The sequence below is a fragment of the Eptatretus burgeri genome, chromosome 15 (genome assembly GCF_056783735.1).
Source record: "Eptatretus burgeri isolate ZD-2024b chromosome 15, Ebu_testis_v1, whole genome shotgun sequence".
In the NCBI taxonomy this organism is placed as follows: Eukaryota; Metazoa; Chordata; class Myxini; order Myxiniformes; family Myxinidae; genus Eptatretus; species Eptatretus burgeri.
Window position 1 is genome coordinate 70,165,801 of NC_140975.1, and position 27,511 is coordinate 70,193,311.

The 27,511-nt window shown below is 45.6% G+C and overlaps 1 protein-coding gene across 8 annotated transcripts in view; it reads right to left on the bottom strand.

The window, feature by feature from the left end:
* LOC147012484 (uncharacterized) overlaps positions 1-27,511 on the bottom strand; it is a 59,820-nt gene that overhangs the window by 1,247 nt on the left and 31,062 nt on the right. For 6 of the 8 annotated variants that reach the window (XM_085856801.1, XM_085856799.1, XM_085856802.1 and 3 more), the window contains 13 exons: positions 21,500-21,601; positions 21,115-21,314; positions 20,839-20,987; positions 20,511-20,702; positions 20,108-20,276; positions 19,637-19,901; positions 19,362-19,421; positions 18,667-18,872; positions 15,635-15,786; positions 15,462-15,494; positions 8,539-8,784; positions 8,287-8,455; positions 482-599 (listed from right to left, as the gene is read on the bottom strand). In XM_085856801.1, coding sequence (XP_085712927.1) covers positions 482-599; positions 8,287-8,455; positions 8,539-8,784; positions 15,462-15,494; positions 15,635-15,786; positions 18,667-18,872; positions 19,362-19,421; positions 19,637-19,901; positions 20,108-20,276; positions 20,511-20,702; positions 20,839-20,987; positions 21,115-21,314; positions 21,500-21,601 — 2,061 coding nt within the window. The remainder of the gene's footprint in view (positions 1-481; positions 600-8,286; positions 8,456-8,538; positions 8,785-15,461; positions 15,495-15,634; positions 15,787-18,666; positions 18,873-19,361; positions 19,422-19,636; positions 19,902-20,107; positions 20,277-20,510; positions 20,703-20,838; positions 20,988-21,114; positions 21,315-21,499; positions 21,602-27,511) is intronic. The other 2 variants (XM_085856805.1, XM_085856804.1) reach the window with 2 other exon arrangements.

Consider the following 27,511-nt stretch of genomic DNA (forward strand, 5'->3'; position numbering starts at 1 on the left):
CTATCAAAATGTGTCGAGGATTAGAATTAAGTTCTACTTTCGTACAAATTGCTATTCAATATGAAGTGTCAAGGTGAAAGGCTCTTGTGCACACAGCGATAATGAAACAAGACCCAAGATTTATTCCATTTGATGCTGGTGCTCTTGCCTTAAGTGAGACAAGGTGGCATGTAAAAGATGCTGGCTTCAAGCTTGGCACTGAATTGAGAGACTGATGAAGCATTAGCACGGGTGGTTTGGGGGCAATCGATTTGTTTGTGTGCAATTTGTCACATTACAATAGTGTGCTTGATTAGCGGATAGTAATCGGGCTCCAAAACGTCTGCAAAATCATGGTTTGAGTTTCAGCTTCGATGTGGCCAATACACCGACAGTTTATATCCCCAAGTACACCGGGGAAGTAGCTGCCAACTCCCGTGTATGGAATCACAAGCGGTTCCATGTGGGCACCCAACCGCACGGTTCAATACGAAGCACGTACTTTGCTGGTGCACAACTTCCATTTGGTGTAAAAACCGATGGATGGGACCCAAGGAGACTGTGCCAGCAAGAGCTCCATCAATGGCTCTACTTTTCCTTTTCCTCCTTGATTCACACTCCTGTTAAAAATAAATAAATTTTAAAAAGCAAGACTCAGTTCATTCTCAAGTCAAATCACAACAAGGAAAAGTGGGGGCAATTCGCTAGCAAGAGGTTATCAGAAATCTCCAAAACTACAGATGGTTCCAGAGACCCAGACAACTTTGGTTGTTAATACATTTTGAAGCACAAATGATACAATGATACCCTTTGGTTTATATGATACAGAATCTCGTTAAAGAGCAGGTTTTGGGTCGCTGATGACTTCGCGTGATTCGAAGGTTGTAAGCACATTAAAAATTAATCGTTGGGCAATTATTTTATTACATTTGAAACTCAAAATATGCTAAAATTAACTTTCAAGTCAAAACTTTTGTCAGTGATCGAAAAACAGTCCGGAAGTTACCGAAGATGCTATGACGTCACGTTCTCCGAAAACTTTGTGAACATTCGGAAACGGCGTGTAAACAATGGCGATATGCGAATCAGAGAGCGATTTCAGCGGCGATGAAATAGAGTGTTTTCATTCCGATATTTCCGAGGACGAGTCGGCGGATGATGGGAATTTATACTATGGAGTTTCTGCTCCTGAGCTATATAAATTTGAGCCACTTGCAAGTGCAAGAAAACGGCCTATTTCATGTAAAACTGGCAGGACTGACTGCCATCTCAGGGAGGACAGAAACCTCCCGTGGAGCAGAAGGGCGAAAGCTCGCTTGATCTTCAGTATGAATACAGACCGTGAAAGCGTGGCCTCGCGATCCTTTTTGGCTTTTAAGCAGAGGTGTCAGAAAAGTTACCACAGGGATAACTGGCTTGTGGTGGCCAAGCGTCAATTGCGACATCGCTTTTTGATCCTTCGATGTCAGCTCTTCCTATCATTGCGATGCAGAATTCGCCAAGCGTTGGATTGTTCACCCACTAACAGGGAACGTGAGCCCACAAGAATAAGGTAAGTTTGGTGCAATTTGAGCTTTTATTCGTCGAGTGATGAATGTTTCAAGTTGAGGGCACCTGGCGCGTATGGCCGTGGGCGCCTTGGCTAGATCTAGGCCGTGGCGCTTTTTCCACAAAGATGATGTTAAAAAAATAATTTTTCATCCCAATAAAGGTTATCATCACATGCCTGACTTGTTAAGCTGTCGGATTATGTAAAGATTGTTCGTGGATGGCTGAATATTACGGTTTTATGACTGACAAAATAATTTTAAATAATGCCTTGAATTCCTGTGGTGAATTGATAGTTTTGCTTCGATCGACGTTGCGGGTTCGTTTTAAAGTCAATTCAAATTCTGTTTTCGGTTTTTTGCAGTCGCTTAGGATGCTTAACACTCGGTAGTTGTGAAGTTTGTAAAATTCCGATATTTTATAAGGTTTATGTTCGATGGCGCGCAGGGCCGAGGGCGCCTTGACTAGATGTTAGGCCGCAGCGCTTTTTCCACAAAGATATTGTTTAAAAGGCAGGGGAGATTCGCCCGTTTTGTTTGTACAAATCTTATTCACTGCCGGCGAATGTTTGATTCCTTTGGGAATCGGTGAGAGCGATTACCCGTTTTCCAGCCATTTTCACAAAACATGACGACACACGTACGAAGCATGATGTACAAATATCCAAATAACTTTGTTCTACAATAATTCCAAATAAAAAAAGGATAATAGACAGTTGCAAACTCAAAAAAAGCGAAAGAACGACCCGCTCAACTGGACACTTCTTCAATGAAAGAGTGAGCTTCCGCTTTGTTTTGGAGAACGTGACGTCACCAACCATATATGGCACGGCACGCGGCTGTTTTTTTTTCAACAGCCTCGAGAAATAACTTCGGAGTTAAATTTCATCAATTTTCCCAATAGTTAGGCAACCACACTAGTTTGCATCGAACTATTTAATGCACATATAATCATATTGATAAATTTTCAGAACATGTTTGGTGACCCGCAACCTGCTCTTTAAGTTTTGTACACACCATCAAAGCACTTCAGTGTGAGCTCCATTTGTCATGTGCAGAACATCAAGGTGGTACACGAGTTCTTGCCATGTTCATCTCAGCATGTTTGCGTCCACCAGTGCGCATGCAGCTGTGATTCAAGAACGAAGATCCTGCAGGTTTGCCACCTTGATATTGCCAACCTGACAAACCCCCACAGAAAAAAAAAAAAAATAATCAAGGGGGGGGGATGTCTGGTGATTTTTCATTCAGGACGGCTCGAACGACTAAGGCCCAATGAGGGGGATCGCCATCCTGTTGAAAAATGATATCGGGTTACAGGTCTTCAATCTGTGGGAAGGTGAATCCTTTCGACATGTTCATGTAAAATGTTGAGGTCACTGTCTTGCGCAAAGAAAAATGGACCCACCAAGCAGTTATGGAGAAGACCACACCACACATTGACCTTTGGATTGTCACGTACGTGTTCAACGACCATGTGGGGGTTTTCAGAGCCCCAGATCCTCACATTGTGTTGGATGACCTTCCTCGATACATGAAAGCAAGCTTAGTCTGTGAACATGACCTTCAGGTAATCTTCATCATCCTCTATGCGACTGAGCATTTCCAAGGCAAACATCTTGTGTTTAGGTCCGTCATTTGGTTTGAGTTCCTGCAGAATCTGTACCTTATAAACATAAAGCTTCAGTGTTTCACACAAAATCCTATGTACAGTGGTGGTTGGTAGTCCCAATTCTCTGGATGTGCGTCAGATTGATATTCTGGGATTTTGTTGAAATTATTCACGCACTCGTTCCACGAGTACTTTTCTATTTCTGACAACTTCCAGTCTCCTTAAATCTCTTGTACCACTCTCTGATGCTTGCCCGCAATGACAGATTCCTTCCATACCCTGTACATAAATTACGCTGAACTTGCGTGTCAGATCTCGTCTCAATGAGCCATGTGACGCACTGAGCTTTTATTTCTCCTGTGGAGTCACCGTTTTATTAACCTCCGCCATCGAAGATCGGAGGTTACTGTTTTCACCCCTTTGTTTGTTTGTTAACAGTATACAGTAAGTCCTCGCTTTTCGCAAGGGTTGCGTTCCTGGAAAACCTTATGATAAGCGAAACTGTGTTAAACAAAACATATTTTCCCATAGAAACCAATGTGTTAAAGGGGGGGTGTGTTTTTGGCTCGAAATTTTTTGGACATAAACACAAATAAACAAAACACACTCCTCGAGTAGTGGTGACTTACCCCGAGGCTGGAGGAACGGAGTTGATTGCGGTGGACAAGTCACACTTGCGGAGTGGCAGAATCGTCCCCCTCTTCACTTGACACTGTGCTGTCACTTTCTTCACCAGTGGGAACGGTCTCTTGGCAGCTGGTTGAAGGAGCATCCTGGATGGTGGATGAAGTGGTTGCTGCATCTTTTGGCTTGAAAAAAATGCATGGAGAGTGGGCTGGATGGCTTTCTTTTTCTTTGCTGCATAAAGTTCCTTGTAGCAACAAAGGGCATCATAAACAACACAGCTAAAATCAGTGCTCCTTTTAAGATTTGGATCTTGCTCGATAACAAATTCTATGGCATTTTCAAACGAGCTGAGGATTTGGCTGAGGTTTTTCATGGTGAGATGCTTGGATGAAGGTGTCACAGCATCTTCTTCTTCCTCAAGAGCCCACTGCTGTTCCAACTCCATAAGATCTTCATTGCTTAAGGGTTCTGCATGAGACTCCAGTAAGTCATCCACGTCCTCTTCGTCAAACTCTTCAAAACCAGCCTCCTGCGCCAGGTCTACAATTTGACTTTTAATCAACGGAACATCAGCAAACCCCGTGAAATTGTGGACATATTCAGGCCACACTTTCTTCCACACAGCGTTCATTGTGGAGGCGCTCACCTCCGCCCATGAATCCTTAATGTTTTCCAAAGCCATTTTTATGTTGTATGTTCGCCAAAACTCCTTGATTGATAGCTTGTCCTTATCAGTTTTTTTGATAAGCTGCAGCATAGTATGCTTAACATAATAGGCTTTAAAAGCAGCAATAACTCCCTGATCCATAGGCTGTAAAAGTGAGGTAGTATTTGGTGGTAAAAATACTACCTGCACGTTTTCACACCAGTCTTCCATTTGCTGAGGATGGGCAGGAGCATTGTCTACAAGCAGCAAAGATTTGTTGTCAATGTTGTTCTCCTTGGAGTACTTCTCAACATGATTGGAGAAGTAATTGATCACGTAATCGTGGGCAATGCCCCAGTCATCCAAGCCTTTGTATTTGACCGCCATATTACGGGAAGTTGTGGCTTGAGGCAACCCTTTAGCGCTCGTGGGTTTTCAGAAACGTAAACAAGAAGCGGCTTGAGTTTTACATCCCCTTCTGCATTTCCACCAAGTAATAAGGTCAGCCTGTCCTTTGCTGCTTTAAACCCTGGAGCAGTCTTTTCTTCTCGTGCGATGTATGTACGGGAGGGCATTCTTTTCCAAAACAATCCGGTTTCGTCAATATTGTAGACTTGCTTCGGTGAGTAACCCCCCTCCTCAATCATCTTCTTCAACTTTGCTGGAAACTCTGATGCGGCAGCATGGTCCGCACTTGCTGCCTCACCGCTACACTTCAGGTTGTGGAGGTTGGCGCGATGACAAAACCTCATGAACCAGCCTCGGCTAGCTGTGAAGGTCTCTGCGCCTTCACCCTTTCCTTCTTTAAATCGTTCCACAAACGACGCGCTTTTTCTTGTATCACAGCAAGAGATAAAGGCATGCGACGTTTAGTTTGATCTTCTATCCACACACATAATAAACGCTCCATGTTGTGCAAGGCACCATCTCTCATTCTCGTTAGTGTCGTTGCACTCGAACTGGTCGCAATCTGTGATATTTTCTTTATCTTTGCCGAACTTTGAACGATCGAATGTACAGTCGATGCAGCGATTGCTGCGCGCGGCCGATTTCCGTTGTCCCTTCACCTCGTTCATGTCTTTTAATTATATCCAATTTCACCTTCAATGTGACAGCCTTTCGTTGTCTCTTGAAATGAGGTGTGCTCGGCAAAAGACTTGCGGGTCGCTTGGGATTCATACTGGAAGGTATGCAGGCGAGCGTGAAGAGAATACGTACAGTACAGCATACAGTACATGCGCAGTAAAGTGAAAGTGTGTTTATGCGCATCCTGTGTGATTGTTGTTTTTTGCAGGCAGTTTGAAACTTTTTTTTGCTATTTTCCTTGCAATGACATTACGATAGGCATAAAATGTTTGCGATAATTGAAAAATTAGTCATTAAAACTAAATTACGAATAATCGAAACTACGACATGCGAACTTCCGGTTAGCGAGGACTTACTGTACAGGAAAAACTCCTCAACGGATTTCGACGAAACTTGGTGGGGATTAGGTATGGTCCAAGGATCATGCCATTAGATTTTGGACTTGGTCCAAAATCAAATATGGCCGCTATGGTGGCCATTTTGAAAAAAATATTTGAATTTTTTTTTTTGCATTTCTACATGTTTTAAGTGATTTCCAACCCCCCCCCACCCCCACCCCAAAAAAAATTTTTGCAACTTTTTTTTCAACAAAATTTCGATTTTTTTTTTTGCATTTCTACATGTTATAAGTGATTTTCAACAAAAAACATGCCAAAATTATAATTGCGGCTGATTTTGAAACTTCAGGTGGATATACCCACGTAAAATCAATTTCTGTCTCAAGGAATCTAGTTATGACGAATGAATTGAGTATGTAAAAGTTAAAAGTCAAAGGGAAAGTTGCAAACTAACTCTGAGCACTGTTGACGTCAAATTGAATGAATAGGATCTCAGGTTCACTTGAGTGACCTAGCAGTATTGGCGGCGGAGGTTTTGCACTCTACCGAGTGCTTCCCCTCTAGTTTTACATGAAACCACCAGACCTGAAAATAAAGAAAACTGAGCTTCTGTATCATATAAAACAAAGGGCATCATTGTACTAAATAAACAAATAACCAAAGTTGTCCAGGTCTTTTTGGAACACCCTGTATATTGTTTCACATACTGTGCATTTTAAGATGATATCTTAACGTTGTCAGTACAGGTGAAGGGTATTGGAAGGGAAGGACCCAGTCATTCAGAACAACTGAAAGGGACGAAATAACCACATCAAATGTACCAGCATTACATGCAAATCTTAGAGGAGAGGCAGATCATTTCACCCGAAAGGTCATAAATGAGCCAGCTAGGTTTTTACCGACAATCCAATGGACATGTGGCAATTCTCCTGAAAGTATCACTTCAAGGTGTTTGCTCCATCCAGATTTGAATCCACAATAGTGTAGTAGATAGTAGAAAAATCGTGCAAATGATGATACAAGCATCAAATTTGGCATTTCTGTTCTGCAGGGCTTTCTGATCAAATCTGCCCGATTGGCCATTTGAAAAATTTGAAGAAAAAATAAAAATAAAAAAAACTTCAAAAAATATTTGAAGTCACGGCTGGCTGAAATTCTTGAAGCGTAAGTGAACATCCCAGACAGAAACCCAAGGGGAGATGCAGTCATCATTGATGGCTCAGCACTTATCAATGCCCTACCTCCACGCACTTCAAAGATATTTGATGACTCTGCTAAAGAAGACATCATCCCAAAGGTGGAATCCTATGGTGCCAGGTACGAGAGGGTGGACGTAGTGTTTGATGTGTACAAGAAGTCAAGTCTGAAGTCTGAGGCAAGGTCGAAAAGGGGGCAAGGAATCATAAGAAGAGTGACAGGAACCAGTAAGACCCCAAGTAACTGGAGAAGCTTTCTTCGAGATGACAGCAATAAGACTGAGCTGTTTCACTTCCTTGCGGAAAAGATGTGTGAAGCATAGACGACAGGCACAGTCATTGTCACAAAAGGAGAAGATGCCATTAGCAACACAAGGAAGTCACTGGATGCTGTGTCTCCATGTTGTCATGAAGAAGCTGACACTCGAATATTTGTACACGCCAGGGATGCAACGACTGATGGTAGCAAGTCCATTATCATTAAGGCTAATGACATGGACGTACTAGTCATAGCAATATCTGTGCTACTATCCTTACAGGAACTAGGTCTTGAGAACATGTGGATTGCCTTTGACCAAGGAGCCAAGGCACGATGGATTCCAGTCCATGAGGTAGTTTCTGCAATAGGGCCTGACAAAGCCAGAGGGATCCCATACTTCCATGCGTTCACTGGATGTGACGTCGTGTCTGCCTTCCACGGTAAAAGGAAGAAAACTGCATGGCAGACTTGGAACGTCTTTGATGTTTCTGAAGCATTCACCAATCTCAGACGCATCCAACATTGATTAGTGATGTTGACTTTTTTGAAGTTTTTTTTTTCTTCAAAATTTGGATTTTCAAATGGCCAATCGGGCAGATTTGATTAGGATCCTCTGGAGAACAAATGTGCCAAATTTGATGCTTGTATCATCATTTGCACGATTCCTCTCAAAAATTGCTGTTATCTGCCCCACTACAACCTTTGGCACACCAGTCCAGTGTCATCTCAAATAAACCACCATGGTATTTGGCCTTCTTGCTGCTCCAGTGTGTGTGAAGTCAACCCTCACTCAAAACATACCTTCCACTGCAAGGTACTACCATACTATAAATGATGGAAATATCGTGAACAGTTTACCAACCAAAGCCTACATCCACACAGTACATGCTTCATGGGATCCAAAATGAACCGGCTGACCTGCTGTAGACATTAAAACTCAAGTTAGCCCACTATAGGGAATCTGCAGGTCCATCGCTCATGCCATCAGTCACATACCAGCTCACAATCGGCGTCGTTCAGCTGTGGCAGGCAAACCTGCACGTGGCAGTGCAAGTAGACGTCGGCGAGTTGGGGGTCGAGGAAGCGAAACATCTCCACTGCAAACCTCACCTCAGATGAAGCTCCATTGTGCATCAAGAAATGCAAAGTAGAGTCCAAAATGCACCTGCAGTGAAAAGTTGACATTTGTTCTGCCGAAGAGCAACAACATTGATAAACACGAGGTGCAAACACACAAAGGGCTTCTACCCATCCTGGAAGAAGACATGAAGCTGCGGTTCTGGATACTCTGTGTGCGTGGCCCAGCATGTCGGCACCGCAAGACGTCCAAAACCATCATTCGGAGCACCGACCAGCGATATACGCACGTACAGGAGTTGTCCAGCCTCAATCTCAGGCGGACCCTTGTACATATCGTCCAGAGAGAAATCTGAGTTGTTGTAGAGCTCCATGACCACTCGGAAGGTGCCATAATAGGTCCCAGCATAGAGTGTGCTGCACTCAGATACAACATTTAAAAGGTGTCCATGTTAGCCATTTGAACACATGTGCTTTAATAGCTCTAATTGCAAATATTGCATCACCACAAAAACCCCCAATTCCACCCCCAACCCCTTCAATTCCCTCACCACATCACCAACCCAAGTCTTCAAACCACTCCCCTCACCCTCCCCCCCCCCAAAGCCTCAACCTCCCCCTATAAACTCTGTTCTTAACAAATGGGAATGGGAAGAAAGTAGGTGGACAATGTTAAAAGTGAATTTGAAAATAAAAACCTTTAATAACCATTTCTCTTCTGCCATTCACAACATTCCAATTCATTGAGAACAATGTGAAAAGTAAATAAATAACGAAATAAAACAATTTCATCACAATCTCGAGACATGTAGGAGGGATTATACAAGGCAAGTTAAATGATTACATATTGTCGAGGTTTCCCGCCGGCGCATCGCCACTAGCACGACCCTCGATGAAGCAGTGGGGCCGTCTCGGCTCGATCGCCCGGAATTTACAGATCGCCGGCCCGGGTAAGTCCAGGTCGACGGGTCCTGGTTATTTTGGACCGAAATACGCCAATGAGGAGATCATGTGGGGTAGGGTTAATTGCCAACTTCAACTTACCCAAGTACCCACATGATCCAGCTACCGGGGTACTTCACCCTCGGCGGACTCGTACGGAAGCGAGCCGCTTAAGCGGCCCGTTCCGTGTGCGTGGCGGAGCGGTGATATCTCCGAATTCCGTCGGCCCGATTATCGTGACCCTGGCAATGGTCGACTAATCCCTCACATGCACGACATGCTCAGCCAATGAAGGAAACGACACGACGAGCTGAGTACATTTAACAATTGGGGTTTTTATTACAAATGAGGGAATTGTAAGGGAGCATGCAAGGGAAGATTTATACCGAATAAAAGAAATGCAAATAATATACAGCACAGGCACTTATGCAATTTTACTACTTACAAGACGGGCGCCACAGACAGACTAAGGTGGCTATTGCCTTTAATATTACTTTCAGCTCGGAGGGACAGGCAAGCTGAAAGCCAGGGTCTATCTTCGACCTGTCCTCGACGACGACGAAGACCCAACAGGACGACGTCTCCAGAACAGCTTGATAACCAGCAAGACGAGCCCAGCAAGGCGAGTGCTCCAGCGAGATGAACCAGCGCACGCGCAGACCGCGCTGATCACTGAACAGCACGAACTTTCAATGCGCCGATCCCAGTACAGAACGAACAAACTCCTGGACTCCTTTTTGCGCACAGACCGCGCTATCCTTTTTTATCTCCCCTGCTTCGAATGGGGGGGGGGGCGCCTCCTCGCAACTCCGCCCTCTCCCGTCGCGGGCCTGGATTAGCTGAGTTGCGGTCACCCTACCCGCTGCACACCGATTGGTCGAGGGCCACCGCGTGGCTCCTCCCCGAACCCTGCCTTCTCCACACCAGAAGACCTTCTGTGCATGCGCACTAGTCATTCCTCCCATTCACCAAAACGGGTGGCAAACCCCCCTATTTGCCAGGTGGCATGGTGACAGGAGTGAAGCGAAGGCGAGGGCGATGCAGTGCGGTCGGCGGTGGAGTCGATGATGTAAAAAATAACCAAAATAAAACCTGACTATTAAAACAACTTCACAGCACAGGAACATTTAATTACCCATTAGACTAGGGTCGGGACCCTAACTGGCAACATATACTTACCGATATAACTGAGCTAAAGGACCTGAATGTTGAGTGCGATAGCTTTCCAAATCCGCAACAATATATTATATATAAATATACAAGGTCATTCGTAACGGGGAATATATATATATATATATATATATATATATATATATATATATATATATATATATATATATATATATATATATATATATATATATATATATATATATATATATATATATATATATATATATATATATATATATATAGTAGACTAGGTGTAAGTCGGCAGCGTGTAACTCGTCACTTCGCCTAAGTCGGCAGCATCAAAAAGTCCCGAATTTATCTCATGTTAAATCCCTTTGAATAAAGGGTCATCCCTCTCTAAGTCGTCATCTCTTAGTCGTCAGATGTTGTCCATTCCCACGTAATGGAAACTCAAGTAAATTACCACTCGTAACTCGTCACACGGAACTGCTGCCTCGTGAGAAGCCTGATTTCATGGAATCGTGATGCTTGCTCATTGGTGTACACCGCCAGTGATAGGCTATTTATAACTGCGTACACACGTTGATCGCACTGCAGGCAGGACAATGGCGACTAAGCGTAAGCTTACAACTAAAACCTACCAAGAAAAATACGACATTATCCAGTTTTGCGAGGCAAACCCACTGATGAAGAAAACAGACATAGCTGAGAAGTTGGACATCAAACGGCAGACATTGAACGATATCTTGAAGAATAAGGGCAAGATAATTTGGACAAGTGGAGAAGATCGTGAGGCCGGTGGGAAGTGTGAAATGTGTGTCCTTTGAAGATGTCGATGACGCACTCATCATCTGGTTTCGGCAAATGTCGGCTCAGCCAAATATTCGGTTTCGGCCGATACTGTCTTTCGGTGGAGGATTGCCCAGCCAACATCATGGAATACAATGACCGGTTTGAATCCTTTCTCATGCACCAGATGCCCAAGAGTTTGAGGCAGTCAAACATAACGGATTACTTCGCGAAGAAGTAAAGGATCGATCGAGCTTAGTGTTGAAGTCCGATCATGGTTTTATATTGGCTTGTTTTGTACATTACCGCACTCACTTACACATAGGCATTGAGTGGTAATCATCACCATGATGACTGTGTGTCATGTAATTTGTCACCATACCATCACCGATGGTATACGAGTTGTCTTACAGAGTTGTTCATTATCTTTACTTTTGATAAACTGATTCATGAATTCCATCTTTGCTTGATCACGTTCCAACTCACCAACTCACCCCCACCTATGCCCCGAGGATTGTGTTTTCCTTTTGGTACAATAGCCGGCTCTCACACATATGTGTCCAGGCCACGCGCGACTTCATCCTTCACCCCACAGTCATCATGAATGTTCGCATACGCGCAAGTCATCACATTTTTAAGTCGTCACTTTTTTCTCGGTCCCGATGGTGACGACTTACGCCTAGTCTACTGTATGTATGTATGTATGTATGTATATGTTAAGCCTGGTGTTGGCGCAGTGGTTAGGGCAGCGGCTTGGGATCCAAAAGGTCCTGAGTTCAAGCCCCGTTGGGCCACTGAATTAATACACCAGGGGGTTGACTCAGCCTGTCATCTTTACTAGGTCGGCGAAATGAGCACCAGTGTACTGGGCCGGTGTATCTTCTTCTTCCTCCTCCTCCTCCTCCTCTTTCGGCTTGCTCCCGTTAGGGGTCGCCACAGCGGATCAACCGTCTCCATTTCGCTCTATCCTCCACATCTTCCATTGACACTCCAACCACCCGCATGTCCGCCCTCACCGTATCCATGAACCTCTTCTTTGGCCTTCCTCTTCTCCTCCTGCCTGGCGGCTCCATCTTCAACATCCTTCTCCCGACATACTCCGCTTCCCTCCTGCGTACATATGTACTGGGCCGGTGTATACCCCGGTTAAAATAGGTGTACCATATCCCTGTGTCGTAGGAGGCGACCAGGGTTGCGTCAGGAAGGGCATCCGGCGTAAAACATGTGCCAAATCACTTTGCGGATCATACGGATGATCCGCTGTGGCGACCCCTAATGGGAGCAGCCGAAAGAAGAAGAAGATATATACATATATGTATAAATATTGTTGCGAATCTGGAAGCCATGAGCAAACAGACATTCAGGTTCCTATAGATTAGTTATCTCGGTAAGTAAACGTTTCATAGATTGCCCTTTCGCTAGTCTAACGGGTAATTAAATGTTCCTGCGCTGCGATTTATTATAATAGGTTTTCTTTTAGTTCATTTTTACACCAATGCCAGCGCCATCGACATTACCGCCGACTACACCTCATCGCCCTCACCTGCATTTGCTTCCTCCACCTGGCCAATCGCGGGGTTTTCCGCCTGTTTTGGCGAATGAGAGGAATGCGAGGGCGCATGCGCAGAAGGTCGTCCGGTGTGAAGGCGGAGCTCGGGGAGTGGCAACGCGGCGGCCCTCGACCAATCGAGATTAAGCGGTAGGCGGAGCCACGAAACTCCCCGGCCGGAGACTGCCCAGAGGGATGGGAGCGCCCCGCCCACCTGTCCAATGACGAGCGGACAAGGAGTCGAACGATGTTTCCTGTCCAATGGGAGAGCGAGCGGGGAGGAGACAGCGTTCGACTGAGCAGGAGGGGGCGGATATAAAGGGGCTGTCACACCTTGACGTTTTAGCCAATGTATGGCAAGGTCTCAAAATGTATGTAAAACGCTGGCGTATGCTGAAGTATTGATGTTTTTTTTAAGTTTTGGGTGTATAGTAACGTGTTGGACGTATGCATAACGTGTTAGTAACGTACACAGAACGTTTTAATCACATATAGATAATTTATACCAACAAATGCTGAGCGTGTTGTCGGCGTTCACAACCTATGCCCAATGATAGTCTAACTTATGCATAGCGCGGCAGCGTATCGCCGACGATCATGTAGCGTAAGCTATTAATAGGCTGCCGCTCAACGATTCAAATCATAACCGCACTAGACATCGAAGTATAAAGCCGCTGTCACACCTTGCTTGACGTTTTAGCCAGCGTATGCCGACGTATGAAAAATTTGCCGAACCAACTGGCACACGTCGAATACGTTATGGGTAAGTTTTGTATACGGTAAGAGCACGCTGGCATACGTCATTGTATGCCAAGAAATTTTCAGAATGTTGAAAATTTCTCGACGTACGACACATTCTGCATACGCTGGCATAAGTTGTAGGCACGCTACGCAATCGTTGACACAAGTCATGTCGACATACGTTACTCACAAGTCGAAACACGTCAAGGTAATGGTTAGCGTCAGTGTTCCAGACTCCCTGTTTTTTTTTTTTGTTTTTTTTTCTTCGGTATGACGGTTATGATTTAAATAGTTGAGCGGCAGCCTTTTAATTATATTATATTATAACCGCACTAGAAATCGAAGTGTCAACATGACCGTCATACCGAAGAAAAAGAAAAAAAAACAAAAAAAAAAAAACAGGGAGTCTGGAACACTGACGCTAACCATTACATTGACGCATTTCGACTTATGAGTACCTTACAAGTAACGTGTGTCAACGATCACGTAACGTGCCTACAACACGTTATTCATAGGTTAGAAATAAGTTTCGGGTACGCTAAACACGACATCGACGTGTTTCGACTTATGAGTAACTTACTAGTAACGTGTGACGACGTGTCAACGATCGCGTAACGTGCCTACAACTTATGGCCAGCGTTATGCGGAACATGCGAGTCATATGCTGGCATACGTCGGGAAATTTCAAGCATGGAAATTTTGTCTAACAGCTCTGCAAACTACGACATATGCCAGCGTGCTTTTAACGTATACAAACTTACCCATAACGTATTCGACGTGTGCCAGCGTTTTATCCCAATTTTGCATATGTCAGGCATATGTTGGCGAAATCATGAAGGTGTGACAGGGCCTTAAGGGTCCTGAGGAGATTTTCGGGGTCGGCTCTCTTGAAGTTGTTCTGGTACAGTTCTGTCCTCTCCTTCCGCTTCTTCGCTTCCCGGCTCATCACTTTGGCCTCTCCGGCAACCGGCCTCATCCCGGCCCCAGAACCTACGTCTCGTCCCTTTGCGCCTGGCTAGTACTGCGACACCAGCCCCAAGAGAAGGGGACGTCCAGCCGCGCTACGCAGCCAGGTAGCCTGCCGCCCCCTGGCTCTCACAGCCGGACTGTCCTCCTCGGCTGGAGAGCCGCAATAAAGACCCAAGAGGGTCCGTGTGTGTGTGTGTGTGTGTGTGTGTGTGTGTGTGTGTGTGTGTGTGTGTGTGTGTGTGTGTGTGTGTGTGTGTGTGTGTGTGTGTGTGTGTGTGTGTGTGTGTGTGTGTGTGTGTGTGCGCGCGCCCGTGGGCCCGTCTGATAAATAGTGAACTGTTAAGTGCTTTTGCCTGTATTTTATTTGCCTTGCTTGATATTCGGTATAGCTCTCCTCTTGCGTGTTCCCCATCATTGGTAAATAAATATACCCAATTGTTTAAATGTACTCAGCTCATCGTGTCCATTTCTGCCATTGACTAGGTGTGTCGTGGGTGTGGGAAAGTGAGCAGTCATTGCCGCTATAACGGAGTGACAGGATAATCGGGCCGGCGGAACTTGGCGATTAAAACCGCTCTGCTTCGCACACGGAACGGGCTTGCGAAGCGGCTCATTTCCGTACGAGTTCCTTCGAGGGTGAAATACCCCGGTAGCTGGACCACGTGGGTACTTAGGTATATGGAGAATTTGGATATTCACCCGACCCCACCTGGTCTACCCATTGGCGTATTTTGGTCCAAAATAACCAGGACCCGCCGACCTCGGACTTCTCCGGGCCAGCGATCTGTAATTCCAGGCGATCGAGCTGAGGCGGCCCCACTGCTCCATCGAGGGTCGTGCTCGTGGCGACGCGCCCGTGAAACCACAATATATATATTTACATTTACAACCGGAGGTCCCTGGTCGAGTATTTAAGAGAAAAGTCAGAAAAAACAAAGAAACAAAGGCTTATATTATACAAGATACTTACAGCACTGCTCGTCTCCAGCCAGGTAACTCGTCCCTAAAAACGAAAGCAGCAAAAGTAGGTTACTGCAATGCGCTACCCCTTCCCCTTCCCTCTCCAATCTCAAAACATGATGGTGACCAAACTGCAGATATACCCACAAGATAAAGAAATATCCCAACACCTTCAAAACTCACGCCATTGTCGGCTGAATTGGGTAGGCAAGACCGACGATGCTCTCCAAAGGGTAGACGCAACTGAACGCGATGCTCATGTAGACACGCTCGATGACAGACGTGGACTTGGCCACAGACAATGCGTTGGATAGTATCACGTGGGAGCCGTTGTACTTCACACAAAACAATGCACAACATCAATAACAATAATAAACAAACATTCAAAAAGTAACAAACAAAGGCAAGACCCCATGGCACTCACCTGGTAGCAGCTGGATAAGATAACCAGGGAACTATTGCTGGGAATGGATGACCCACAAAATATGTAATGGAGAAGTAAATACTGATGGATTCTTTTTTTCAAATTGGTGAACAAATGTTGGTAAATCACGGGTGATAAAGGCCGTGGTCAAGCTTCATCGAAATTGTGCGTGTAGTTTCAGATCAAAGAAAACAAATACCTCTTGGGAGGAGGGGGGAACATCCCCCCTCCCCCTGTAAACAAGGAAATCCAACAGGTGGAGGCCATTCAGCCCATCATGTCTGCACAAACACCACACCAACCCATATACACTATATCCAAGGAACAAAATGCAAAAAATGTTTTTAATTAATTAAATAATTTATTTGTTTGTTTTTTGGGGTTTAAAAAAAAAAATTGTAGTTTCCCCCCCCGCCCCCATTTTTCTTCCCCCCAGGGAAAGGGGCATGGTTAAAAACATACATCAACCACACAACCCCCCTTGACAAGACCCCCACCAACAGCACTCCTTACACGTGCACACAATCACCCATCAATGCTCAAACTACCTAAAAGTCCTGTCAATATCCCCATAACTTCAAAGTACCGATCTCATTCTAAATTTAAACTTATCTACTGTTTCTGCTTCCACTACCTTTCCAGGGAGACCATTCCATGCATTAACCACTCTCTGAGTGAAAGTCCCCTACCTTACCTTACTGCCGTCTTCACTCTCCTCTTCTTTACTCGCAGGTTATGGCCCCTGGTCCTACCACCGTCTCCTCTGTTGAATAATTCATCTTCACTTATTTTATATTTACCTTTCATTATCTTAAACATCTCCATCATATCTCCTCGTAACCACCTCCTTTCAAGTGAATAAAGCCCCGTCTTCTTTAGCCGCTCCTCATAGCTGAGTCTAGCTCAGCCCGGAATCAATCTAGTAACCCTCTCTGGTATTCTTCCTTCCTGAACTGTGGTGACCATAACTGCACACAATTCTAGATGTGGCCCTCACTATGTTAACACCACCTCTTTTGATTTATAAATGATCCTCCTCCGAATACAACCTAAAACCTTATTTGTTTTACCTGTGGCTACCTGACACTGTGCTGCCTGCTTACCTCCCGTATCTATTACCACCCCGAGATCCTTCTCCTGTGTGACACGCTCCAAAATTACCCCTTGCATCCTGTAATCTCTATTCTCATTGTTCTTTCCCATCCCAACACCTTACACTTGCTCAGGTTAAACTACATCTGCCAATATTTTCCCCAATCCATTCACGTATCAATACTTTCCTGTATCTGATCACCACCCCCTCTGCTATCCACCTTACCTCCAAGCTTTGTGTCATCTACAAATTTGGAAAGCTTACTCTTTACCCCATTATCCAAATCGTTGATGTAAATTATGAATAATAATGATCCGAGTACTGATCTCCGAGGTACCCCGCTACTTACATCCTCCCACTCACAGCCACTCTGCTTGCTATCACTAAACCAGTTTACAATCTAATTAGCTACCTGACCAACCACCCCACAAGCCCTCACTCTGGCTAACAACCTCCGATGTGGTACCTTATCAAATGCCTTCTTAAAATCTCGATATACTATGTCCACTGCCTTTCCCTCATGCACCCAATCAGAAACTGCTTCATAGAACTCTGAAATATTTGTTAAACAGGAACTACCTTTGGTAAACCCATGCTGACTACCTTTAATTCGTTTGTATTTATTTAAATGGTTCATCATCTGGTCCTTAATTAATGTCTCCAACACCTTCCCCACAACTGAAGTCAAACTAACAGGTCTGTAGTTTCCCAATTCTTCTCTGGATCCTTTCTTAAATAATGGTGATACATTTGCTACTTTCCAATCCTCCAGTACCTGTCCTAACTCGCTCAATAGACCCCCCCCTCAGACCCCAATTTTTTTTCAATGCCATGAACAAACTTTGGTACATCACGGGTGATGAAGGTTGTGGTCAAGTTTCATCAGAACTGCATGTGTAGTTTGAGAAGAAAAATACCTCTGGGGTTTTTTTTGGGGGGGAGGGGGGAACCCATAAACCCATTAGGGCACAATTTTAATTTTTTTAGTGCCATGAACAAACTGGTACATACACGGAGATGAACAATGTGGTAAAGTTTCATCAAAATCCTGTGTGTAGTTTGAGAAGTTGCAAGTATTTGTGGACGGACAACACACCATCCCACAAGCTCCCCAGAACGACGTTCCAGGTGATCTCAAAATGTAGCCCGGAATTTGATTGGTCCAAATATACGTAACCTTTATGGTGCAAAGACACGAACACGTGCCAGCACGAAAAGTCATCTTCAGGCATGGCCTCGAGTGCGTGCCGCTATGTCCAATTCTCGAAGCTGCTACGATAGAAACCTCATGAGAAAGTAACAGCTTCATCAGGACCAAGCAGAGACTTCACGGGAATGATAGGTTTGACAGGACTAGGCAAACAAGATGCCAGATAGCCTGTTGTGTGATTGAATGGGCAGTGAAAGGTCAGCATTAAAAGCCTCTTCCAAATACTAATCGTGGCATCCAGGCTTTGACAAAAAGTACAGGTGAAATTTCACACCTTGTGCAAAAAGATGGGGGGGGTGGTGGTGGGGATAGGTACGCACACAGGCAAGGAAGAGGGGCAGGGGAGGGCACATGTACCAAATCGGGGGAAGGGGGTGGTGCATCACTAGTCCACAGCAGAATCATTCTGAAAATCAATGTACAAGCTAATATGGTGCAAGCAAAACGATTCTGCATTGAACAATCCGTCCAAAAGGAAACAAACCTACCAGGGCAGTAGTACCACAATCCACTCTGTGCACAGAGATGGACCAAACGAGAACCTCATCAGGGCCCTCACCCTCCCATCGGCCTCTACAGCTGGCGTCCTCCAGTCGAAGCCAATCAGTGGATACCTCCCATGATGCCATGAGCTCCAGCGGTAGCATCACTCTGATTTCTTCTTCACCGCATGTCACCAGTGAAGCTGTAGCTGCTGTGAGCAAGTTTAACTTTAAAGGTCAATGTCAGCACATCTGACTTGCAATATGTACCTACGATATGGAGCAGAACTCCAAAACTCGCCCGATAAATAGAAAACATTCAACCAATGACACCAACCACCAATCCACATCAGTGCCAATAGTCATGCGGCACCAGTTTCCATTTGTGAGAACTGTAATATTTTAAATAGATAATGTAAAACTAGCCGAGGAACACAGTCTCATCACATGCCTAAAGATATAACAAAACCCAGACAGGACATTTAGACTACCATGTCATCTCCATATGCCTGGTGTTGGCTTAATGGTTAGGGTGATGGGCTTGGGATCTGAGGATCCTAAGTTCAAATCTCCCTGAGCTGTTGAATTGAAACCAGGTGGAGTTGACTCTGCCTGTCATCCTGATCTGCTCTGTGTCCCAGCTCTTCCACAAGCTGAGACCGTGTATAAATATAATTAAAATTGAAAATAAAAATACTTACACACAGTTGTAAGTTCTTCCATAATTTCGTTGGACAGTTCACGTGCCTGGATACTTGCATCTGCACAAAACAAACCAAATATGTCATGGGCATCACGAGCCCGTCATGACCCCTTTCTGGCCAATGCGGGTTCATGTCAGATAATGGAAATGTCCATAATTCCAAGGGCCTGCAAATAGGAAACGCTACAGAAGAAACTTCCGAGAATGATTTGGAGCAATAAAACAGTTGGGCTGAAACACAGGGATCAAGAGAACTTTGCAGAGGAACACTACCGACAAATCTGTTGATTTCCATGGCGGTGGAAGCAGTTGGAGCAGTCTTGACTGCAGGAGGAGATGAGAAAGCAAGAGTATCCGGGGACCATGGCATTGTGACCAATTGGGCAATAGCAAGAGCGTCGGGAATGAAGAACGGGACTTTGGCCGTGGCTTGAGATGGACGGGTGGTCATGTCTACGATTATGGGACCAAGTGAAAGCTTGTACTCGAATGGACTCGAATCCGTAGGGTCAACCGGGGACAAAAAGGGCGAACATTTCTGGTGGAGGAAGGGCGGGGAGATACCAGTCACATGTAAAAGCCTCATCAATTGATGGGAACACCAAGTGATGGAATTTGCAGACAACCCAACAAATTCACCACTTTACACTACTGACACAAATCAAAACTAATGACGAGTCCACACCATTACCACCACCAACACTTCTTCCCTCCCTCTCCATTTGGTCATACACAGAATCTCACCGGCATACAGATGGCTGGATACGAACAAACCCATACTCTGCAGCTGAGAAACACCACCAGAGGTGAAGAAACAGACAAGTGAGCGAGACCGCCCAACCACAACACCAACACCACTGCGGAGTCGCCACCATTTTCACCCACAAAGCCAACCCAAGGTTCCAATGTACAGCTGAAAACAGGTGGGGGGGGGGCAGGGAGAGAGAGAGAGAGCAATACCTATGAGATGACCATTCGCCGATCAGGTCAGAGTCATGTCCATTATGCAGACATTTATGTGTGTCCTGGCATCAAGACCTGGTAGAATAAACACTGACTCGATGATGTACTTTTTTAACTTTTCCTTAATTTCGCATTTATGCTCTTGAGACACCAATTCAAGCCAGGGGAAATGAGGCAAGCATACCCATCCTCAACTAGGAAGACATTGGCATCAGAGACATTGTTCGTAAGAGTGCAAGAACGAGCGGAGAGACGTGCAGGGGGCTCTGCGCCATAAAGTCGGACGAAAAGTGAACTGCTGCCCAGGAGGGGAGACCCTGGCACATATTCTGTTCCCGCTTCAAATGTCGGCTCCGTATATGCCACCAACTTCAGACTACATGCAAAACAAAATGGGGGCAAGAACAACGGGGATGTCAGGAAAAGGGCACGAGCGAGGAAAGTTACTTCAAGCGATGTAACCGACGGGCAAATCAAGACATGCAAACGATGAATGGTGCGGCAACAATGACCGTGGGATGGGGATGATTGGAAGAGGATGTCGCATGACCTCTTCCAGTGAAAAAACACAGTCGAAAGGAAGTAAAATCGTATCCCCGGTCAGCTCGGAGAGAAAAGTCCCACCAATCGCGTTGGAAAGCCACGCGTGGCTGGCGTTGAACTGCAGGAAGGCCGGCATGGCAGAAACAGACATGACAACATTCAACACAGAAACGGCTGCTGCGATGCCCGTAACGAAAATTACTTTAAGAGTCTCAAAGGTATGTTTCAAGAACCATGCAGCGCACCCCAAACTCTCCGCCGCACACCTCTCCCGGGACCATGCGGAACGTGATGTAGGAGACTCCTCGCCACAGCTCTTTTTGTGGGCGACACACGTTGCTGTTCAGGTGGAATGCTTCAGGAGACAGTTTGTGGGTGACCGCATCAGATAAAGCCACTCCAACCACCACTCTATCAAGGGTGCAATCCAACCACCACTCAGGCTCTGCAAAGTCAGATTAGAAATGGATTACTTCATTCCACAACCAGAAAAATTAAAATGGCAGCCATTTACAAGATGTATTACACATGCAATGAAAAGGCCAGACGGTGAAGTGAAAAATGTAGTCAACGGTGAAGATCGGAAAGGCACTGATGAACAATTTGGGAAGCCTGGCCCACACACATTACCTTTAATGGGCCCATCGCTCCACACTGCCTCTTTGGTCGAAGGCCCAGAAGGAAATGGTTGCAGTAATGGCTCCTGGACGGGTCGAGACCCCACATTCACTGCTGCTTGGAGAAGGAAAGGTGGTTGTGATGGCAAGAAAGCCAAAGGAAAGGAATGTTCAAAATGGAAGCTGAAATGTAACAGGCTATACTAAGAGAGAAAACCAACCTCAGCACTTCCATTGCACAGATAAACCTGAAATCATCTCAAGCATTGACAAGGTGAAAGAATTGTGAAACGCAAGGATTTCCTACATTGAACTAGGGGTGAAGTCGATGGCACGCCATCGCAAGTCCCCAACGCTTACCACCGAAAACAAAGTTACACAAGGAATGGCCCAACATCATATTTTCAGTTAATTTCTTTTTTCCACCATTTTGATGACTGGGACCCCAAGTTGGGACCCCAAGTCCCCACCCCTGGGGAATGAATCGGAAGTCAATTTTTTTTTTCGAAAACGTTACATATTTACTAACCCCCAATGTTTAGTGTGTGACGAAGTTCCATGGGAAAAAAAAAAAGTTCTCGTAATTACATTGTCTGGTATTTGATGATTCGACCCGGCCCCAAAAGTGATGCTGCTCTCACACCTTCGTACCACGTGGTGAACAGCTATAATTCCAGCAATCTCTGTGTGTCTGCGACCGCTGTTTCTCGACAAACACTGGTCCGATCTAATTGAAACTCGCCAGGTATATTTCTGGGGCCCTGTGGATGTGTCTTTTCAAGGTTTGATATTAATCGGACAAGTGGTTCCCAAGTTATGGCCATTTATTTACCAAACCAATGACAGGACACGGTGCTATGACATCACAATTCTTTTTTTTTTGGAAAGAAAGGCCACGCACGCACAGGCACGTGAGAGCGAAGGAACCGCCTGTGTGGTTGTTGTTTCTGGCACGCAGTTTGAAAGTTTTTTTTTTTTTTTAAATATACTGTATATATATTTTTTTTTGCACGTACGGGCACGCACTCGTAATTCTAAGTTTGATGAATTTCTGCATAACCGTTTAGAAGATAGCGTGACGGATGGACAGACAGATGGACAGACGGACGGACAGAGTAAATTACAACATCCCCCATATTTTTCAAAAAATAAAAATCTGTAAACCTCTGATGGTCAAGATTGCAGGTTTAATTGCACGATTTCATAAGAGCAAGAGTAATGTGGAAACATTCCAATTAAAGAGGGGGTGGGGGGGGGAGGTTAATAAAAGAAAATGAGAAAAATCACTTCACATGTGCAGGTATGCAGAATCACAGAACAATGAAATAATTACCTGTGTACAGGTTGTGTGTTCATCCCTTTTCGTCTGTCTGTGTCTGTAAGCAGGTTATCAAAAGGTTGTGGACCAATTCAGACGAAACTTGGTGGACGAGTTGTGCATGTGACAAGGATGAACGTATTCGATTTTGGTGAAAATGAAGATCCAGAAACGAGAATTAAAAAATTTTTATTTAAGGGATTCTTCACCTTTCAGGGATGGGACCAAAACAATATATAGCATGATATTTCAAAACATGGACGACTTCGGACAAAAAAAAAAAAAAAAAAAACTAAAAAAAAAAAAAAAAAAAAAAAAAAAAAAAAAAATTGGTGGACGAGTTGGTTCGGTGACAAGAACAAGCCAATTCGATTTTGGTTCAGGTCCGCATTTAGATCCGACCTATCAGTGGCATTCAAAATGTAAACTGTTCAGCCTGGTGGAGGGCGCCGTTCTCGTTCCACATGCGCAAGTAGGCATAACCACGTAATTAAATAATTCCACATGCACAGGTAGGCATAACCACAACAATCAAGTAATTATACATGCACATTTACACAAATAGAGAATATTCATTTCTGTCGAAAGGGATTTTATGCCTTTTATGAATGGACGATTCATGATACCAGTCCAAGCCAACCAGTGTTGTTATGCACAGTTAGTGGTTATCCGATTACACGAGTTCAGTACGTGTTAAAAGATGGTCTGCAAAGTCAACCGCAGATTGGGCATCATCAAAGTCTTTCCTTGAAAATCAGAGCAACTCAGTCTACAAGGCCTTCGTCCATAGCTCAATGGAGTGCTGCTCTCCCCTACAGGTTGGTGCTCCAGCCTCACGTCTCTGTGTCTGTCTCTGTGTCTCTCTGTCTGTCTCTGTGTCTCTCTGTCTGTCTCTGTGTCTCTCTGTCTGTCTCTGTGTCTCTCTGTCTGTCTCTGTGTCTCTGTGTCTCTCTGTCTGTCTCTGTGTCTCTCTGTCTGTCTGTCTGTCTCTGTGTCTCTCTGTCTGTCTGTCTGTCTCTGTGTCTCTCTGTCTGTCTGTCTGTCTCTGTGTCTCTCTGTCTGTCTGTCTGTCTCTGTGTCTCTCTGTCTGTCTGTCTGTCTCTGTGTCTCTGTGTCTGTCTGTCTGTCTCTGGGTCTGTCTCTCTGTCTCTGTCTGTCTCTGTCTCTCTGTCTGTCTCTGTGTCTGTCTCTGTGTCTGTCTCTGTGTCTGTCTCTGTGTCTGTCTCTGTGTCTGTCTCTGTGTCTGTCTCTGTGTATGTCTCTGTGTCTGTCTGTCTGTCTGTCTCTGTGTCTCTCTGTCTGTCTGTCTGTCTCTGTGTCTCTCTGTCTGTCTGTCTGTGTCTCTCTGTCTGTCTCTGTGTCTGTCTCTGTGTCTGTCTCTCTGTCTCTCTGTCTGTCTCTCTGTCTCTCTGTCTGTCTGTCTGTCTCTCTGTCTCTCTGTCTGTCTCTGTGTCTCTCTGTCTGTCTGTCTGTCTCTGTGTCTCTCTGTCTGTCTGTCTGTGTCTCTCTGTCTGTCTCTGTGTCTGTCTCTGTGTCTGTCTCTGTGTCTGTCTCTCTGTCTGTCTCTCTGTCTCTCTGTCTGTCTGTCTGTCTCTCTGTCTCTCTGTCTGTCTCTGTGTCTCTCTGTCTGTCTGTCTGTCTCTGTGTCTCTCTGTCTGTCTGTCTGTGTCTCTCTGTCTGTCTCTGTGTCTGTCTCTGTGTCTCTGTGTCTGTCTCTGTCTGTCTCTGTGTCTGTCTCTGTGTCTGGCTCTGTGTCTCTCTGTCTCTCTGTCTGTCTCTCTGTCTCTCTGTCTCTCTGTCTCTCTGTCTGTGTCTCTCTGTCTCTCTGTCTCTCTGTCTCTCTGTCTGTGTCTCTCTGTCTCTCTGTCTGTCTCTCTCTGTCTGTCTGTCTGTCTCTGTGTCTCTCTGTCTGTCTGTCTGTGTCTCTCTGTCTGTCTCTGTGTCTCTGTGTCTCTCTGTCTGTCTGTCTGTGTCTCTCTGTCTGTCTCTGTGTCTCTGTGTCTCTCTGTCTGTCTGTCTGTGTCTCTCTGTCTGTCTCTGCGTCCCTGTGTCTCTCTCTCTGTCTCTGTGTCTGTCTCTCTGTCTGTCTCTCTGTCTGTCTCTGTGTCTGTCTCTGTGTCTGTCTCTCTGTCTGTCTCTCTGTCTGTGTCTGTCTCTGTGTCTGTCTCTGTGTCTGTGTCTGTCTCTGTGTCTGTCTGTGTGTCTCTCTGTCTGTGTGTCTCTGTGTCTCTCTCTGTGTGTCTCTCTCTCTGTGTGTCTCTGTGTCTGTCTCTGTCTCTGTCTCTGTCTCTCTGTCTGTGTGTCTCTGTGTCTCTCTCTGTGTGTCTCTCTCTCTGTGTGTCTCTGTGTCTGTCTCTGTCTCTGTCTCTGTCTCTCTGTCTGTGTGTCTCTGTGTCTCTCTCTGTGTGTCTCTCTCTCTGTGTGTCTCTGTGTCTGTCTCTGTCTCTCTGTCTGTGTGTCTCTGTGTCTCTCTCTGTGTGTCTCTCTCTCTGTGTGTCTCTGTCTCTGTCTCTGTCTGTCTGTCTGTGTGTCTCTGTGTCTCTCTCTGTGTGCATCTCTCTGTGTGTGTCTCTGTGTCTGTCTCTGTCTCTGTCTCTGTCTCTCTGTCTGTGTGTCTCTGTTTCTCTCTCTGTGTGTCTCTCTCTCTGTGTGCCTCTGTGTCTGTCTCTGTCTCTGTCCCTGTCTCTCTGTCTGTGTGTCTCTGTGTCCCTCTCTGTGTGTCTCTCTCTCTGTGTCTGTCTCTGTCACTCTCACTGTGTCTGTCTCTGTGTCTGTCTCTGTGTCTCTCTCTGTGTGTCTCTCTCTCTGTGTGTCTCTGTCTCTGTCTCTGTGTCTGTCTCTCTCTCTGTGTGTCTCTGTGTTGTCTCTCTCTCTGTGTGTCTATGTTGTGTGTCTCTCTCTGTGTGTCTCTGTGTTGTATCTCTCTCTGTGTGTCTCTGTGTTGTCTCTCTCTGTGTGTCTCTGTGTTGTCTCTCTCTCTGTGTGTCTCTGTGTTGTCTCTCTCTCTGTGTGTCTCTGTGCCTGTCCCTCTCTCTGTGTGTCTCTGTGTCTGCCTCTCTCTCTGTGTGTCTCTGTCTCTGTCTCTGTGTGCCTCTGTCTGTCTCTGTCTCTGTCTCTGTGTCTGTCTCTGTCTCTGTCTCTGTGTCTGTGTCTGTCTCTGTCTCTGTCTCTGTCTCTGTGTCTGTGTCTGTCTCTGTCTCTGTCTCTGTGTCTGTGTCTGTCTCTGTCTCTGTCTCTGTGTCTGTGTCTGTCTCTGTCTCTGTCTCTGTGTCTGTGTCTGTCTCTGTCTCTGTCTCTGTGTCTGTGTCTGTCTCTGTCTCTGTCTCTGTGTCTGTGTCTGTCTCTGTCTCTGTCTCTGTGTCTGTGTCTGTCTCTGTCTCTGTCTCTGTCTCTGTGTCTGTGTCTGTGTCTGTCTCTGTCTCTGTCTCTGTGTCTGTGTCTGTCTCTGTCTCTGTCTCTGTGTCTGTGTCTGTGTCTGTCTCTGTCTCTGTCTCTGTGTCTGTGTCTGTCTCTGTCTCTGTGTCTGTCTCTGTCTCTGTGTCTGTGTCTGTCTCTGTCTCTGTGTCTGTGTCTGTCTCTGTGTCTGTCTCTGTGTCTGTCTCTGTCTCTGTCTCTGTCTCTGTCTCTGTGTCTGTCTCTGTCTCTGTGTCTGTGTCTGTCTCTGTCTCTGTGTCTGTGTCTGTCTCTGTGTCTGTCTCTGTCTCTGTCTCTGTGTCTGTGTCTGTCTCTGTCTCTGTCTCTGTGTCTGTGTCTGTGTCTGTGTCTGTCTCTGTGTCTGTCTCTGTGTCTGTCTCTGTCTCTGTCTCTGTGTCTGTGTCTGTCTCTGTCTCTGTCTCTGTGTCTGTGTCTGTGTCTGTGTCTGTCTCTGTCTCTGTCTCTGTCTCTGTCTCTGTCTCTGTCTCTGTCTCTGTCTCTGTGTCTGTGTCTGTCTCTGTCTCTGTCTCTGTGTCTGTGTCTGTCTCTGTCTCTGTGTCTGTGTCTGTCTCTGTCTCTGTCTCTGTGTCTGTGTCTGTCTCTGTCTCTGTCTCTGTGTCTGTGTCTGTCTCTGTCTCTGTCTCTGTCTCTGTCTCTGTGTCTGTGTCTGTCTCTGTCTCTGTCTCTGTCTCTGTGTCTGTCTCTGTCTCTGTCTCTGTGTCTGTGTCTGTGTCTGTGTCTGTCTCTGTCTCTGTGTCTGTGTCTGTGTCTGTGTCTGTCTCTGTCTCTGTCTCTGTGTCTGTGTCTGTGTCTGTCTCTGTCTCTGTCTCTGTCTCTGTGTCTGTGTCTGTCTCTGTGTCTGTGTCTGTCTCTGTCTCTGTGTCTGTGTCTGTCTCTGTCTCTGTGTCTGTGTCTGTCTCTGTGTCTGTGTCTGTCTCTGTGTCTGTCTCTGTCTCTGTGTCTGTCTCTGTCTCTGTGTCTGTGTCTGTCTCTGTCTCTGTGTCTGTGTCTGTCTCTGTGTCTGTCTCTGTCTCTGTGTCTGTGTCTGTCTCTGTGTCTGTCTCTGTCTCTGTCTCTGTGTCTGTGTCTGTCTCTGTCTCTGTCTCTGTGTCTGTGTCTGTGTCTGTCTCTGTCTCTGTCTCTGTGTCTGTGTCTGTCTCTGTCTCTGTCTCTGTGTCTGTGTCTGTGTCTGTCTCTGTCTCTGTCTCTGTGTCTGTGTCTGTCTCTGTCTCTGTCTCTGTGTCTGTGTCTGTCTCTGTCTCTGTCTCTGTGTCTGTGTCTGTCTCTGTCTCT